The 14,543-nt window shown below is 44.5% G+C and overlaps 1 protein-coding gene across 1 annotated transcript; it reads left to right on the forward strand.

The window, feature by feature from the left end:
- Positions 1–972: 972 nt before the first annotated feature.
- Positions 973–7,880, forward strand: Cmtr2 (cap methyltransferase 2). The gene is made up of 2 exons (XM_032887806.1): positions 973–1,149; positions 4,444–7,880. Exon 2 carries the CDS (start codon positions 4,464–4,466, stop codon positions 6,765–6,767), a length of 2,304 nt encoding a protein of 767 aa, XP_032743697.1. The 5' UTR covers positions 973–1,149; positions 4,444–4,463; the 3' UTR covers positions 6,768–7,880.
- The last annotated feature ends 6,663 nt before the right edge of the window (positions 7,881–14,543 follow it).

Genomic DNA, 14,543 nt, shown 5'->3' on the forward strand with positions numbered 1-14,543 from the left:
GGTAATTCGTGCCTTGTAATATAAACAAGGCCAAAACCCATAGCTAACAAAATCATGGGCTCTAAGGGAGAATCCACTGATTTTTTTCCCCCCTAAATGGTCAAGTTGCCAAACTGCCCTCTGAATATTTATGCCTGTAGATCGCTGTTGTTCCCAGTCATCAGAAAAGCTTCTTACCGCAGTGGGTGGTGGTTAATGCAGACTCATGTCTGTTCAAAGTTCTGAGAAGTGACCGGGCACTCAGCAATAGATGGGCCATCTATACAACACCTGCTCCCCAAGGCTCAGGGAACTTTACAGGAGAGGGGGTGAAAAGCCCATAAGAGCTCCAGGATGGGTAAAGTGCTGTCCTTTAAACATGACTTGGCTGTTACATTTAGGAACTCACAGCAGCTGTGGCTACCCACAGTCTAGTCCTAAGGGAGTAACCCAAGCCTGAGAAACCCTCCTCTGGTAGCACTGGCTGACCTGGAACTCTCTATGTAGACTAGGGTGAGCTTGAACTTAGAGATCTGCTTCCCTCTTGACTCCCGAGAGCTGGGATCAAAGGCTTGTGGCACTACACCGGGTGATTTTTTTTCTTGCCTTATTAATATGTAAACACATTAAGTGATGATACTAACTCGTTTCCTTTCTTTGGTTTTGAACTCAAGCTATCCACTGAGCTCCAATTTTAATGCAGTCTCTCCTAGGAACTAGCATCTACCCAAGGTAAACCTTCGGGTTCCAAAACGCAGTTCCGTTGCCATGGCGACCCGCAGAGAAGGAAGCATTTCTCTGCACCAGAGCTCAGAGCCTCTAGTTGCCATCCTGAGTGACTGCAACGCGCGGGATAGCCCGGCCTCCTGGAAGGCGCCTGCGCAGTGTGGCTGTCGGCATCTTGCAGCCGATGGGGGCGTGGCCTGGAGGAGGCTCTGGCTCCAGTTGCGCGTGCGCGGGTCCGAGCAATCGTCTAAGCGCTCCCTCCTCCCTGTCGGTGACTCGGGTGGTCCGGTACGTAAAGGAGACGTCAACCCCGGAAGCTGTTCCCGGGAGCGGAAGTAGCGGGTGGCTCGCTAGCGTGAGTGAGGACCGCGTGTACCGTGCTACTGCTCCAGCCCGTGCGGCTCTGGTGGGCGTGGGCTGGAGGAATGCGGACCCGACTTCTCGGTGAGTGACAGTCCCGGGTTAGCTGCGGGCCAGGGGCGGGACTGCTCGGATGCCTGTTTGAGCTGTGGCTGTCCCGGGTTCGGTGTGAGCAGTGCACATGCCCCAGTGTTTTTATTTCGAAGGAAAAGTTGGCGGGAACTTCCTGATGTTCATTTAGACCTGACAGCTGTTGAGAACTTAATGACTTTGGTGTTGGACTTACAGATTTTACAATCATTTCCTTGTGGCTTTGGACAGAAAGCTTCCTACTTTCCTCCTGGAGCCTGCAGAATAATACAGTTGATACTGATTAACGTCACAAATGCCACTCCATTGAGTGCTCGATGAAAGGCACGGAGGTTAACATACTGGGAGATATCTGCACATGCACTTTGGAAACGACATGCATTTAATTGAAAAAAAATTGTTGTTTTAAAGTCTTGCATTGAAGTGCTGGGTGAGATTGAAATGCGTTGTTCTGTTCAGAGTTTTGTCTTTTGGGCTAAGTGTAACATTCGTTCATTTATCCAGTTAATGCTAGTGGACTTCACTGCCCACTAGCCACTTTTGGAACCTTTTGGGGTGTGGCATGTAAGCAAAAGATCCTGCCCTGCAAAAGTGAGGAGATTACATTCTAGTTTGGGGAAGACAAATCACAAACAGAACACAGGGGGAAAAATAAGTGATAAACCTGAATGCCATGGGAGAAAGTGAGATAAGGGACATTGGGAGCCCGAGATGCAATTTAAAATAAGTATGTTAGGATAGGCTTCACAGAGTAAATTGCCTTCAAGCAAATACTAGGAGGAGCTGAGGGAATTAACTGTATACATAGTTGGGGAAATTAAGCCCAGGTAGAGATTGCCTTTTGGTATTGGGCAAAGTGTTGCAACGTGGAATGTGTGTGGGTCTTCAGTGAACAGCAGGTTTGTGTAACTGGAGTGGAATGAGTCAGGGGGTGGGAATGTTAAGAATTAGTTGGCCATAAGGCTCAGTCAAGTACAGTCAGGAACATCGGAGTATTTGTATCCCTTTGGTTGTTTGCAAGTGAAGGTAATTATCTACTTAATTTCGGTAGGATTTCACAGTTTAACCACCGCCACTAATTAGTATGTGAAGTTAATGACTAAAAGTAGACTTTTTCCAAAATAGAATGTATTTGAGATCTAAATATAGCTTCAGTTCCCAGCAAGCACAGCGTGAATCGAGACAGATGAGCTTCTTGTAGTAAATTTCTGTTTGCTCTTACGTAGGAGTTTTGTGCATGCAAAAACACCCTGCTTTTGTCTTCTCTTGAAAGCTTTCCTGATTATAGTTTCTAACTATTAAATGCTGCTGCCATTGGTGACATTGAGTCTCAGTGGACTTCTAAATAGTTGTGGCAAGCAAGATGACCAACAAAGGCACCTACTGCTTTAAGGGGCTTACAGACTTGTGGACCAGATGAACACAGGATAAAATACAGGATGAAGAGGGATGGGAAGGTTTGCCCAGAGAACAGGTCTAAGGAAGTCACATGTGTGGTCAGAACTAACCTTTACTTCTCAGTTCTAGATTTCCTTTGAGTTTATCTTGCCCAGAATACAAAGGAACGCGCCGGAAGCATCATTTTCACCTTGAATGTCTGCTTTTTGTGGGATGGTGATTTTAGTTGTCAGGTTTTTTTTTTTTAATGCCTAACGAATTTTATGTCTAACCATTTATTGGATGAATTGACTGTGACATCAGGGCAGAGCATGAACTGAAAACTTCAGCACTCCTCAATTCATTGTCAGGTGACATATGACACTCAGTGGTCCACTTGCTGGAATTTAGCCTCTGTCTGTCCAAGATAGATGTTTCTGGTTTCCTAGGCAGTAGGGGTTCTGTTGTTGATGATGATGCTTTTATTAAGGGTTTTGGTTTTTGTTTTGTTTTTTGCATTTATCTCTTATGTGAGTGTACATGTGTGGGCGTACCTGCAGGCATCCATTCTTGTTCTTGCACCACATGGGTTTGCAGGCTTGAACTCAGGTCGTCAGAGGCTTGGTGGCAATTGTCTGTACCTGCTGAGCCATCTTGTCAGCCCGCCAGCCAGTTTTAAATTTTGTTTTTGACATCTCTTACATTTTAGGGATGGAAGAAATAATTAGATCTTACAGGATAAGTATGGGCTGTCTAACAAAACAAGTGGGAGGCAGGAATCTGAAAGATACACCAGGGAAAACATTGGGCAATTTTAGCATCACCAAGGGGGGCAATGGTTTAAGTACAATTTCATTTACAAATAGTGTAAGATACGCATTGGTCAGCTTTACATTGCTGCAACAAAACACCTACAGTGAGCAACGTACTAGGAGAAAGGTTTATTCTGGCTTCCAGTTTCGGAAGTTTCAGCTGGTGGTCAGTTGGCTCATTGCCATTGGCCCTGTGCTGAGGCAGGACATGGCAGAGAGTGCATGCAGGAAAAGGGCTATTCACCTCCTGGCAGCCAGGAAGGGATAGCAAGGACAGGGGTCCTAATAGCTACTCTTTAACCTAGCTTCCTTCCATTAGGCTCCGCCTCTTAAAGGTCCCTGTCCTCTGAGTAGCAACGAGAACTGGGAACCAAACTTTTCACTCAAGGGCCTTTGGGCAGCGTTTCAGATGGAAGCTATAGCTAGAATAGTAGGTGATGGCTTATGTTAATGCTTGATACCACCAAGGTCTCAGGGAACGGTCATCAAAAGTGTCTAAAGCAACCTTGTAAGAGGGTAAGTCACTGGCAACAGAGAGGCTTGAGCAGGCCGGGCTCCAGTGTAGAAGACACCGTGTAGCCAGGAAGGTGGGCTATAAAGGAATTACAAGGGCCAAAGGGAGTTTGATTTTCGGTCACATTCCGGGTTGAAGCTGAAGCAAGTACATGTTTCTACAGTACGTGTGTTGTGTCTAATCAGAGGACAGAGCTTTGGGGAGGAGCCAGGGGAGTTGCTATGGCAAAAGCTGCTGCTTCACTGCTAAATATTCTCCGTTATGTGCCACCTCTTAAATAATTTGAAAGATCAGTATTTTAAAATAAGGGGAGAAAATTGAACCCAGGAATAAAAGGTGTATTTTCCAGGACATTGATTAATCTGTAAGGAATTACAGATTAATTCCAGCTTTTCTGGAATCTGAGTCCAGGACCGATCACCGTCTAGGCCTCTCCCTTTATTCCATTCGGCTTTGCTTTAGAACAGCGTGCTGACATCGGCCTTCACGTTGCACTGGATCTGTGGACGCGTGACCAGATCTGCCCCAGTGCTGTCTCACTCACTGTAAAGGTGGCTCGCGTAACCTTCCGTTCTGTCTTCCCAGGTTTTTAACTTGGTCTGAAAATGAGCAAGCGCAGGAAGCGTCCAGCTCAGCAGCCAGCGAGCCCCGAGACCTTCAGCCCAGACGCTCTCAATGCCGTGTCTGAGCTCTTCGCCAAGAACTTTTCCTACTGTAAGCCACTCGATCACGAGTGGCAGTTACCAGCTCCCGCCGAGAGCTTCGCCTGCGAGCACGTCGAGTTCCAAGCTTTCCTTGACTTGAAGAACTCCTTGAACGCCGTGAAGAACCTCCTGAGCGATAAGGAGCTGGACGGCTGGCACAGGCACACCGCCTTCACCAACAGGGCGGGGCAGATCATCGCCCACGTGAGAAAGGCCGTGAACGCAGAACTCTGCACTCAGGCCTGGTGCAAGTTCCAGGAGATCCTGTGCAGTTTCCCACTCATCCCGCAGGAAGCTTTTCAGAGTGGAAGACTGAATTCTCTGCACCTGTGTGAAGCCCCGGGCGCTTTCATAGCCAGCCTCAACCATTACTTAAAATCCCACCGGTTCCCCTGTGAGTGGAGCTGGGTGGCAAATAGCCTGAACCCATACCACGAGGCCAACGACAATCTTAGGATGATTACGGACGACCGGCTGATTGCAAACACCTTGCACCGCTGGTACTTCGGCCCGGATAACACTGGCGATATCATGACCCTGAAGTACCTGACCGGGCTTCAGGACTTCCTCAGCGGCTCGTCTCCCATTCACTTGGTCACTGCTGATGGGAGTTTTGACTGCCAGGGAAACCCAGGCGAACAGGAAGCTTTAGTCTCCCCTCTGCATTACTGTGAAGCTGTCACTGCTCTGACCACCCTTGGAGATGGCGGCTCTTTTGTTCTAAAGATGTTTACGTTGTTTGAACACTGTTCTGTGAACCTCATGTACCTGCTAAATTGTTCCTTTGACCAAGTTCACGTTTTCAAACCTGCCACTAGCAAGGCGGGAAACTCAGAAGTCTACGTGGTGTGTCTCTGCTATAAGGGAAGAGAGGCTATTCGTCCTTTGCTATCTAGGATGGTGTTGAACTTTGGCACTGAGATGACCAGGAAGGCGCTCTTTCCCCATCATGTGATCCCCAAATCCTTTCTTGAGCGACACAGAGACTGTTGTACACTCTTCCATAGATACCAGTTAGAGACTATCTCTGAGAACATTCGTCTGTTTGAGTGCATGGGGACGGGGGAGCAAGAGAAACTGAATAACTTAAGGAACTGTGCCGTACAGCATTTTATGCAAAAGTTCCAACTGAAGCCCCTTTCTAGAAATCACTGGCTCGTCAAAAAATCCACTCTTGGCTGCAGTACAAACACAAAATGGTTCGGACAGAGAAACAAGTATTTTAGAACCTATAACGAACGGAAGATGCTGGAAACCCTTTCGTGGAAGGATAAAGTAGCCAGGGGATTCTTCGATAGTTGGGCGGAGGAACATGTCGTCTATCATCCCGGGCAGAGCGCCCTCCTAGAAGGGAGTGCTTCCAGCCTCGAGTGCCACTCGTGGTGCATTCTAGAAGGCAAGAAACTGCCGAAGGTGAAGTGTTCTCCTTTCTGCGATAGTGAAATTTTAAAGACTCTTAATGAAGCCATTGAGAAGTCCTCAGGAGAAGCTTTGAGTGTGGAGTCCAAGGTCAGTCCCAAGCAGCAATACCACTGTTGCCAAATCTTCTCGGAAGAATCGGTGTTATCCGAGTTGCTGAGCCTTACCAAGTGCCTTCAGGAAGAGCAGGGTGTAGAACCCAGCAACCCCATCAGGTGCCTGCTTGTGGGTTCACCCACCGTCCGCGATCTCCAAATGTACACGGCCCTGGAAGTCCAGCTTCTGGAGTCTGTCGAACTCACTGCCTTCAGCTGTTCGCTGCTCCATGACGGTGACCCCGCCTACCAACATTTGTTTTTGAATTGCCTGCTACACTCCCTGAAGCAGCTTCACTCAGGAGATGTGATGATTTTGCCCATCCTTTCCTGCTTCACAAGGTTTATGGCTGGCTTGACCTTTGTCCTCCACAGCTGTTTTAGATTTATCACATTCTCTTGTCCCACATCGTCCGAGCCCCTCAGGACCTGTGCTGTCCTGCTATGCATTGGTTATCAGAACCTTCCAGATCCAGTTTTTCAGTTTCTGCAGAACGTTAACGAACTCTTGGGCACTTTGCTCCACCCCAGTGCCCCCCAGCAGGTTTTACAGTTTGTGCCAATGGAGGTGCTCCTTCGGGGGACACTGCTTGATTTTTTGTGGGATCTGAATGCTGCCATTGCTAAAAGGCATTTGCATTTGATTATCCAAGGAGAGAGAGACAAAGTCATCAGCAGCCTCGAGTTGTAAAATTGAACATGTGTCGTTGATGTGTCGTTTTGCAACTTAACGCTTTCTGATTCCATTTTACCTGCCCTATTTATTTAATAATTTTCATCTTGGAGAAATGCCAGTTTGTGTATTAAAGGACATTAATTATGGAAAGTCATAGCTTGTTCTGATCTGAAGGACATAGGACTGGTAGGTACAGAGTTTTTGTGGTAGGAACCATGCTCTGATGGTGTCCAGACTCTAATCATGTGACATCCGTGTGTGCTCGGGGTGACTACATTTTGCTTGCATATGCAGCTCAGCTGGTCTTATCCGGCGTAGCACCATGTGCCTTCGTCCAGACATCATCCCCCCACTGATTCCTCTCTGTCTGATGCTGTTAATGGTGAGGTTAGTCATGACAGGAGGTGAGTCACTCTTGGCCACCGCTCTTTACCTGGAAACACTTGACACGTCTGGATTTCAGGGATCTCTATACCAGGTTTCTTGATAAGTGCCGTTCGCTGCTTTTAGATTGATGGTTCGGTTTTCTTTGAATTGATGTGAAATATGGAGTTTTTGTGTGACTTTTTGCGAGCTATAAGTATCCAACCAATCAAGCCAAAACCAAAGGTCATTTCTGTACAGTGAAGATTGTGTCTAGCACTCCTTTGTCGTGAAAAGCTTCCTTCAGCAATGTTGGCATTTTCATTGTCCTGGAAAGATGGTTCTAAGGCTCGTGTATAGTCTCCTGTGGGTGATAGCAGAGTGCGGTGGTCACGGAGAACACTTGAGGGAAATGTAACACTTCCAGAATGACAGCTGAACACATTGTTAATCTTTATCGTTTATTTTTTCAGTACGAAAATAGCACTTTACTAAGATTATCCGTGAGCTAGATATTTTATCAATTTTATTTGATTTCGTTGAGTAATATATATTTAATAATATAGTGAACTTTTCTAGCAACAGGTTAATTCTTCATTACTTTAAAGTTTTATAAGGCACATAATTAGGCACATGTAAATGTTTAGGTATTTTCTGTTCCTTAAAAACATAGAAGTATTCTGCCATGTATCCAGTTAGTAAATTTCTCATGCTCTTCTATTTTTGAGTTCCATTACAATTCACAAATAAAGCCTTCAGCAGGTATGTTTTGTGTTTGTTTCATTAAAAGATAATCATAATGGGAATTTAAAAAGGAAGGGTGACTGGGAGTTAATATTGCATTTCCTTTCGTGTGCAGTGATGAAAAGTTATTCCTTCAACATTGTATTTATGGGAAATCTTCAGGAGAGAATTTGTACACTTCAGGGACTGAGGGAGGGGAGCCCGGCCTGGCAGTGAAGGTCTGAGGTTGAGGTGGTTTCATTTCCTACCAGTGACTTGATGTGGGTGGGTCGTTAGCTGCAGTTTAATAGCAAATTGGTTACCACGAGAGAAACTGTCCTTGGGAGCTGTTTTGCTGCCTTGTAGTAATAATGGGGTTTATTTTAGGACTAAGTAAAACTTGCTTTTGGTGTGTGTGTGTGTGTACACACGTGTGTGTTAGTATGTGCATGTACCTTGAGGTTCTGGAGGCCAGGAGAGTGTGGACCCCCTGGAGCTGGAGTTATAGGAGGCTGTGAGCCACTCGATGTGGGTTCTGGAAACTAAATGCCAGTTCTGCAAGAACAGCAAATGCTCTTAACTTCTGAGTCCCTAAAACTTACTTTCTAAGTCCACCAAAGACTGAATTTCAAAATACTAATCTGTTTTGCAATATAGAACATTGAACATGTTTAAATATATCATTTTTAGCATGATATGGGGGATTGAAGAAGAATGTCTTCTGTAGGCTCTGATATTGAACACTTGATTCCCTCCCAGGTTTTGGTCTAGGAGATTTGGCCTTATTGGAGAAAGGTCTTCACTTGGGGTGGACTTTCAGGTTTCATAAAAACCATGCTATTCCAAATTTGCTGTTTCTTGCTTGCCGTAGATGTGAGATCTCAGCATGAGGCTCAACCCATGCTTGCTGCTTCGCTTCCCTGTTGTCATGGTGATGGAATCCTACCCTTCTGGAATTGTAAGCCCAAAACAAACATGCCCTGACCGTCATCTTTCAATGGTGGTTGGGTGGGAGAGAAAGATAGCTCTCTCGGTGACGTTCTAGCTTTGCCAACATGACCTGGCTTAATTCTCAGAATCTCTATTAAAAGGATGTGTGGCATGTGTGTTTAATTCTTGTATTGGGAAGGTGGATTGCTGGGACTTGCTGGCCAGACAGCATAGCCTAGAAGGTGAGTTCCCAAGCCAGTGAGAAACCCTATTTCAGAAAGAACGAGATGGACAGCTCCTGAGGTGACGCTTGAAATTGTCTGCCCTGCATAAGCGCTGGTGTATACACACACTGTGGTTTGAAGAGATCCGTATTAATTTTTTCCTATATAGTTAAATAAAGACCCAATTATTTGATAGTAGACTTCCCTTGCCTATTTCAACTGGTCACAAGTGTAGAAATAATTATTAAAAATTTCAGATTGAGATTTAGAGCTAAGTGTGGTGTCATAAGCCTGAATCCAAGCGTGTGGATGGCGAGGCAGAAGGACGACCACAGATGGGAAGACAGCCTCAGCTTCACAGAGAGACACTATCTTAATAAAGCAAACCGAAACTATTCCATCATCAAACCAAACTGAAGAGAAACATCCACTGGGATAATAAACATTTTTTAATTTTTTGAAAGGGCCCTGACACCCTATACAGATAACTCGGGTTACGTATTAATGATTCTGTTTTAAGATGTGGTTCAAATAACGTAACATGAAACGAATTTGCATTTTGAACCTCTAATGCGTGTTTCTCATCCTCTTGTTGTTAGGCCTCCTTAACAATTATTTTATTTTGAGCCAATATGGAAAGTGAAAATTACACCACCATGATTTGGAGGTGTGGCCCCAGGCGTATGAGGATGCAGTGCTCTTTATTGGAAAGTCTGCAAGCTGTGTGTGAAGGCAAGCGTGGTAAATGTTTCACTGTACTCGGCTGCAAATGTTAAAGTCTATCCACTGCGCACTTGCAGATCGCACACTCGTGCACTGTATACCTGTGATGTTTCTGTAATTTTCTTGACATCTTGATCATCATCTTTTCTTAGAGACTATTAAAAGACAAATGAAGTGTAGTGCACGATTCATTTATGGAAGCGCAACGCTATGAGTGGATATTTAATGTTGTTTAATATTCAATATTACAGCAATATTCTTTTAGATTATGGCTTACGTTTTCTGAACTTTCAGGCAAATAGTTTATTCTCATGGTTGTGTTTTTTTAAGTTTTTAGGGACTTTTGGACAAGTATATATTGGTTACATTTTAGTCAATTACAAGTATTACTTTGATGCTGAAATTGTTTGCTTTAAATCAATTCACTATTAGCTCTTTTTGAAGGGTTTGTTTGTTTTTACTCTACATGTGTGTGTGTTTACCTGCATGCATGTGTGTGCACCGTGTCGCGCCTGATGCCCACGGAGGCCAGGGGGAGGTGTTATCTCCTGGAACAGGAGTTAGGGATGGTCGTTAGCCTGTGTGGGGTTCTGGGAACTGAACCCAGGTCCCCTGCAAGAGTAGCTGTCTCACCAGCCCCTACACATTGTTGATTTCCAAATGGTCCAGTTTTGGTTTGGGACTGTAAACGAAGGGCTTCTCTGCTTTGAAAATAAAATACAAAGATGCCATTAACTTTGCGAATTCTTTCCATTTTGATAGGAGAGAGCCAGACTTTTATCTGACGTCACACTGCACGCGTTGCAATCCTTTTGGTGGGGAACTGAAATACTTATGAAAACCATCCTTGGGGGTTGGGGGATGGCTCACTTTGTATCACTTCAATTTGATCTTCAGAACTCACTTAAGATGCTTGTCGGAGGGGCTGGGGATTTAGCTCAGTGGTAGAGCGCTTACCTATGAAGCGCAAGGCTCTGGGTTCGGTCCCCAGCTCCGAAAAAAAAAAAGAACAAAAAAAAAAAGATGCTTGTCGGAGAATGCCTATAATCCCAGCACTGGTGATTAGGAGACACCAAGATCCCTGGGGCCTGCTAGCCAGTCCAGCCTAACTGGGGAGAAGCAGATCAATGGAAGACCCTGTCTTGGTGTTCCTAAGGATGACACCCAAAGGTAGGCTCTTCTCACAGCCCTCCCACCCCCAGCATAAATACATATGCATTAGAAACTCCCTCACTTCATAGGGCATGGAGAGATGGCCAGTGGTTAAGAGTGCTTGCTGCTCTCGCAGAGGATCTAGGCTCAGCTCTCAGCATCCACATAGCAGCTTACGACCATCTGTAACTGCAGTTGCAGGAGAACTGACACTCTCTTCTGATATATTGGTACCAGGTATGCATATTGCACACATCTATCTGCACAGGCAAAACACAGGAAATCAAGAATATCTTTGTATATAGTTGGGAAGTGAGGAATATTTTTGTTGTTGTTTGCTGAGGATGGAACCCAGGAGCCTGTACCTATTTTGTAACCACACCATCACTGAGCTGTTTCCAGTCTCGTGCCTTTTTATTAAAGACAGGGTCTCCCTACATTGCCTAAGGTTTCCCAGAACTTTTGATCTTGCCTCAGCCTCCTGAGCAGCTGGGATTACAGCTCGTCTCAGCTGACCAGGCACCAAGCGTAATTCTAGTAACTCCCTTAGGTCACCGTGGATGGTCTTAGCTACCTACATCAGAACTCGACAGATGGCAGCTTCCTAAGTATGTGTCGAAAGGAGTCTGGGATGGTCTGCTACTCTGAAGTCCATTTGTCTATCTCACAGTTCGGATGGACATTTTGCCCTCGTGTGATTTTATTTTTAAACACCGAATTTATCTTTTCAAAGATACTGTTTTACTGACTGAGACAGAGCTTGCAAATGTTGACATATTTGATTTCACAGTATCAAAATCCCCGTTTTCAAACAATCACCACTGATCTCATCAAGAAAATCTGAGCAGTGCTTGGGGATGGCAAACGTTCGTTTTCTAAAATTCTCATTTTCACCTGAATGCCCAGACTATTACCATGGCAACAAATGCCGCCGCTTTCTTTGGAATGAGAGCTTACTCTAGAAAATGTCTGCCAAGCACTCATTCTGTCATGAAAATGTATAACTTGGGGCTGAGGAGATGGTCAGTTAATAAAGGGCTTGCTGTAAACTTAGAATTTGTGCTCTAGACCGGGCACCCAGGAATATTCAAGGTATATGTGCGCACACACACACACACACACACACACACACACACACACACACACACAGAGCCATTGAGAGTCAAGACTTGGGGCTGGGGTATAGTGAGAACTTACTAATTTTTTAAAAACTTCATCAAAGATATTTTAAGTAAAAATGTCCCCACCATAAGTTACTTGCTAAGACATCAGTGATTTTTTTTTTTTTTGTCTACTCCAGCGTTTACAACAAAAGTTTGACCATTGGCTCATGAAAGATAGAATAGAGTCTAATGTCTTGTGCTAGTGTGAAAAGGTACAGACCTCCACTTGATTTTTAAAAAGCAGTTTCCATCTTAAGAAAAGCACCCCACCGGACATCCAGCACCGCTTAATTACTTTCATAGGCAGCTTTGACTTTTTTTTAATGTTTACAGCTTTCTGTCTGATGTTTTCCAGTCAGTGTCATATGTTGTCTTAGGTTTTTTTATTGCTGCAGCAAAAAGCACGAAAGGCAGGTCAGGAAGGAAAGGGTTCGCTTGGCTCACACTTGGAGGAAGTCAGGACAGGAATTCCAGCGGGGCAGGAACTTGGAGGCAGGAGCTGATGCAGAGGCCATGGTGTTTGTATGTCTTGGGGTTTTTATTGCCTCCATGAAAACACCACGATCAAAAAGGCAAGTTTGGAAGGGAACTTGTCTGTGTGCTTTTGCTTCTCCCTGGTCCTTCTCACATCAGTGCTCTCATACCTTATATTGTGGTGTTAGCGGAGGAGGAGGAGGAGGAGGAGGAGGACGGGGACGAGGAGGGAGGAGGAGGAGGAGGACGAGGGACGGGGGAGGAGGGAGGACTCTCATACCTTATATTGTGTTAGCAGAGGGGAGGGGGAGGAGGAGGGGAGGGGAGGAGGAGGGAGAGGAGGGGAGGAGGGGAGGAGGAGGAGGGAGGAGGAGGAGGTGGTGGTGGTCTGTGTCTTTGGAGCTCAAGGTTATGATAATATTAGTATTTTTGTCCCAATACAGTGGTAGCTTGGGCCAAGTATGGCTGCCTGTCTCTTCTCGAGATGTAGAAGGGTCTAAGTGTTTTCTTCCCACCACAGTGTATATTCCGCACTGTCCTAAAGGTACCTTTTGCTTCTACTCCTCTGGGACATTTTTAAATAGGGGAGATGAGGAGGGTGGGTCCCTGCCCTTCCTAAAGCAGCGGAGCCTCTCCATCCCCGCGTGTCTCCAGGACTCCAGCCATGTTGTTTGAGAGTGAGGCCTGAGGGTAGCATGAACACTGCAACTGCACGCCCAGCCTCTATGGGTTTGTTACGGTTTGCTCACCACAGTCAGTGTCCCTGAGGACTGACCAGCCTGCGCTCCATGCCTCCCTGTCCCTGTCTCTCCTCAGATTTCTGTGAGTTGGTCTTTATTCCAAAAGAAGTTGTTAACTTATAGCTTGTTTGCTTGTTTGTTTTTTTCATTGTGATGGTGGAATGCCATTGTTCTTAGTGGTTTTCTAGTGAATTCAGAGACTGGAACAGATCCTCCCTTTACCTCTAATGTCTTTGCTGCTGGTGAGCTGGGAATCTGATCGGCATCCCCACCCTCGATCAAGATTGTCTATGTTAGAACAGCACATTGTGTGTCAGAACCTGGTAAGAATTCAATGAGCCTATGTCAGATTTGAACAGAAAGTACTCTGAATAAAATCAACTGTTAAAATCATTTTGGTGATGGGAGAGAAAAGTGTGACAACCACATAACTAAATACCTGTGTGGACTTGATAGTCTTCATTCAGTCCAAGGTAATGTAATACCTTGTATATATATATTGTGTGTGTATATATGTGTATATATGTATCTATGATATGATATATGTGATAACATGATATATAGTAATATTATAATATATAATTTTTTATTCAAACATTATTTAGTTAAATAATATTAACATTACATTATATAATTAAATATTTATCATATTTGATATATTTGATATATTGAGTATAAGATAATCAATATTTTATGTTTAATATTTAAATATTAAATGATTGTATTATTTAAATATATTATACACATATTTAAAAATTTTAGATTATGAGTAGTATTTGAACATGGGAATAATATTAAAGGGTTGTTATTTTGTTAGCTATTACAGTGATCGTTTAGATTTTTTTTGGTTCTTAGAGACACATTCTGATATATTTGGGGTTGTTATGGTTTGAATATAAAATGCCCTCCCCAAGACTCCTGTGCTAAGCTCTTGGTTCTCAGCTGATGACACTGTTTTGGAAAGTTCTAGAAGTTTCAGGAGATGAGGCATAGCTGAAGAAAGTTTGTCTGTGGTGTTGTGCCCTCAGGGGGTGTCTTGTCCCTTTACTTTCCCTCTATGCTTCCTGCCTGCCCCATTCTTGTTGCTATGGTGTTCTGCCTGAGAGGGCGCAGAAGATATGGACTAAACCCTCTGTCAGCAAAGCCAATCTTCCCCTTATATTGTTTTACCAGGATCCATCTAATCAGAGGCTCATAAAGCGTAAAAAACGGTATATTTAAAGATATTCAAATACAAAAAGGCGAAGAAAGATTCATTGAACATCTCCTGCATGGTATGAAGAAATGGACGAATATATT

Source organism: Rattus rattus, chromosome 17, assembly GCF_011064425.1.
Source record: "Rattus rattus isolate New Zealand chromosome 17, Rrattus_CSIRO_v1, whole genome shotgun sequence".
In the NCBI taxonomy this organism is placed as follows: domain Eukaryota; kingdom Metazoa; phylum Chordata; class Mammalia; order Rodentia; family Muridae; genus Rattus; species Rattus rattus.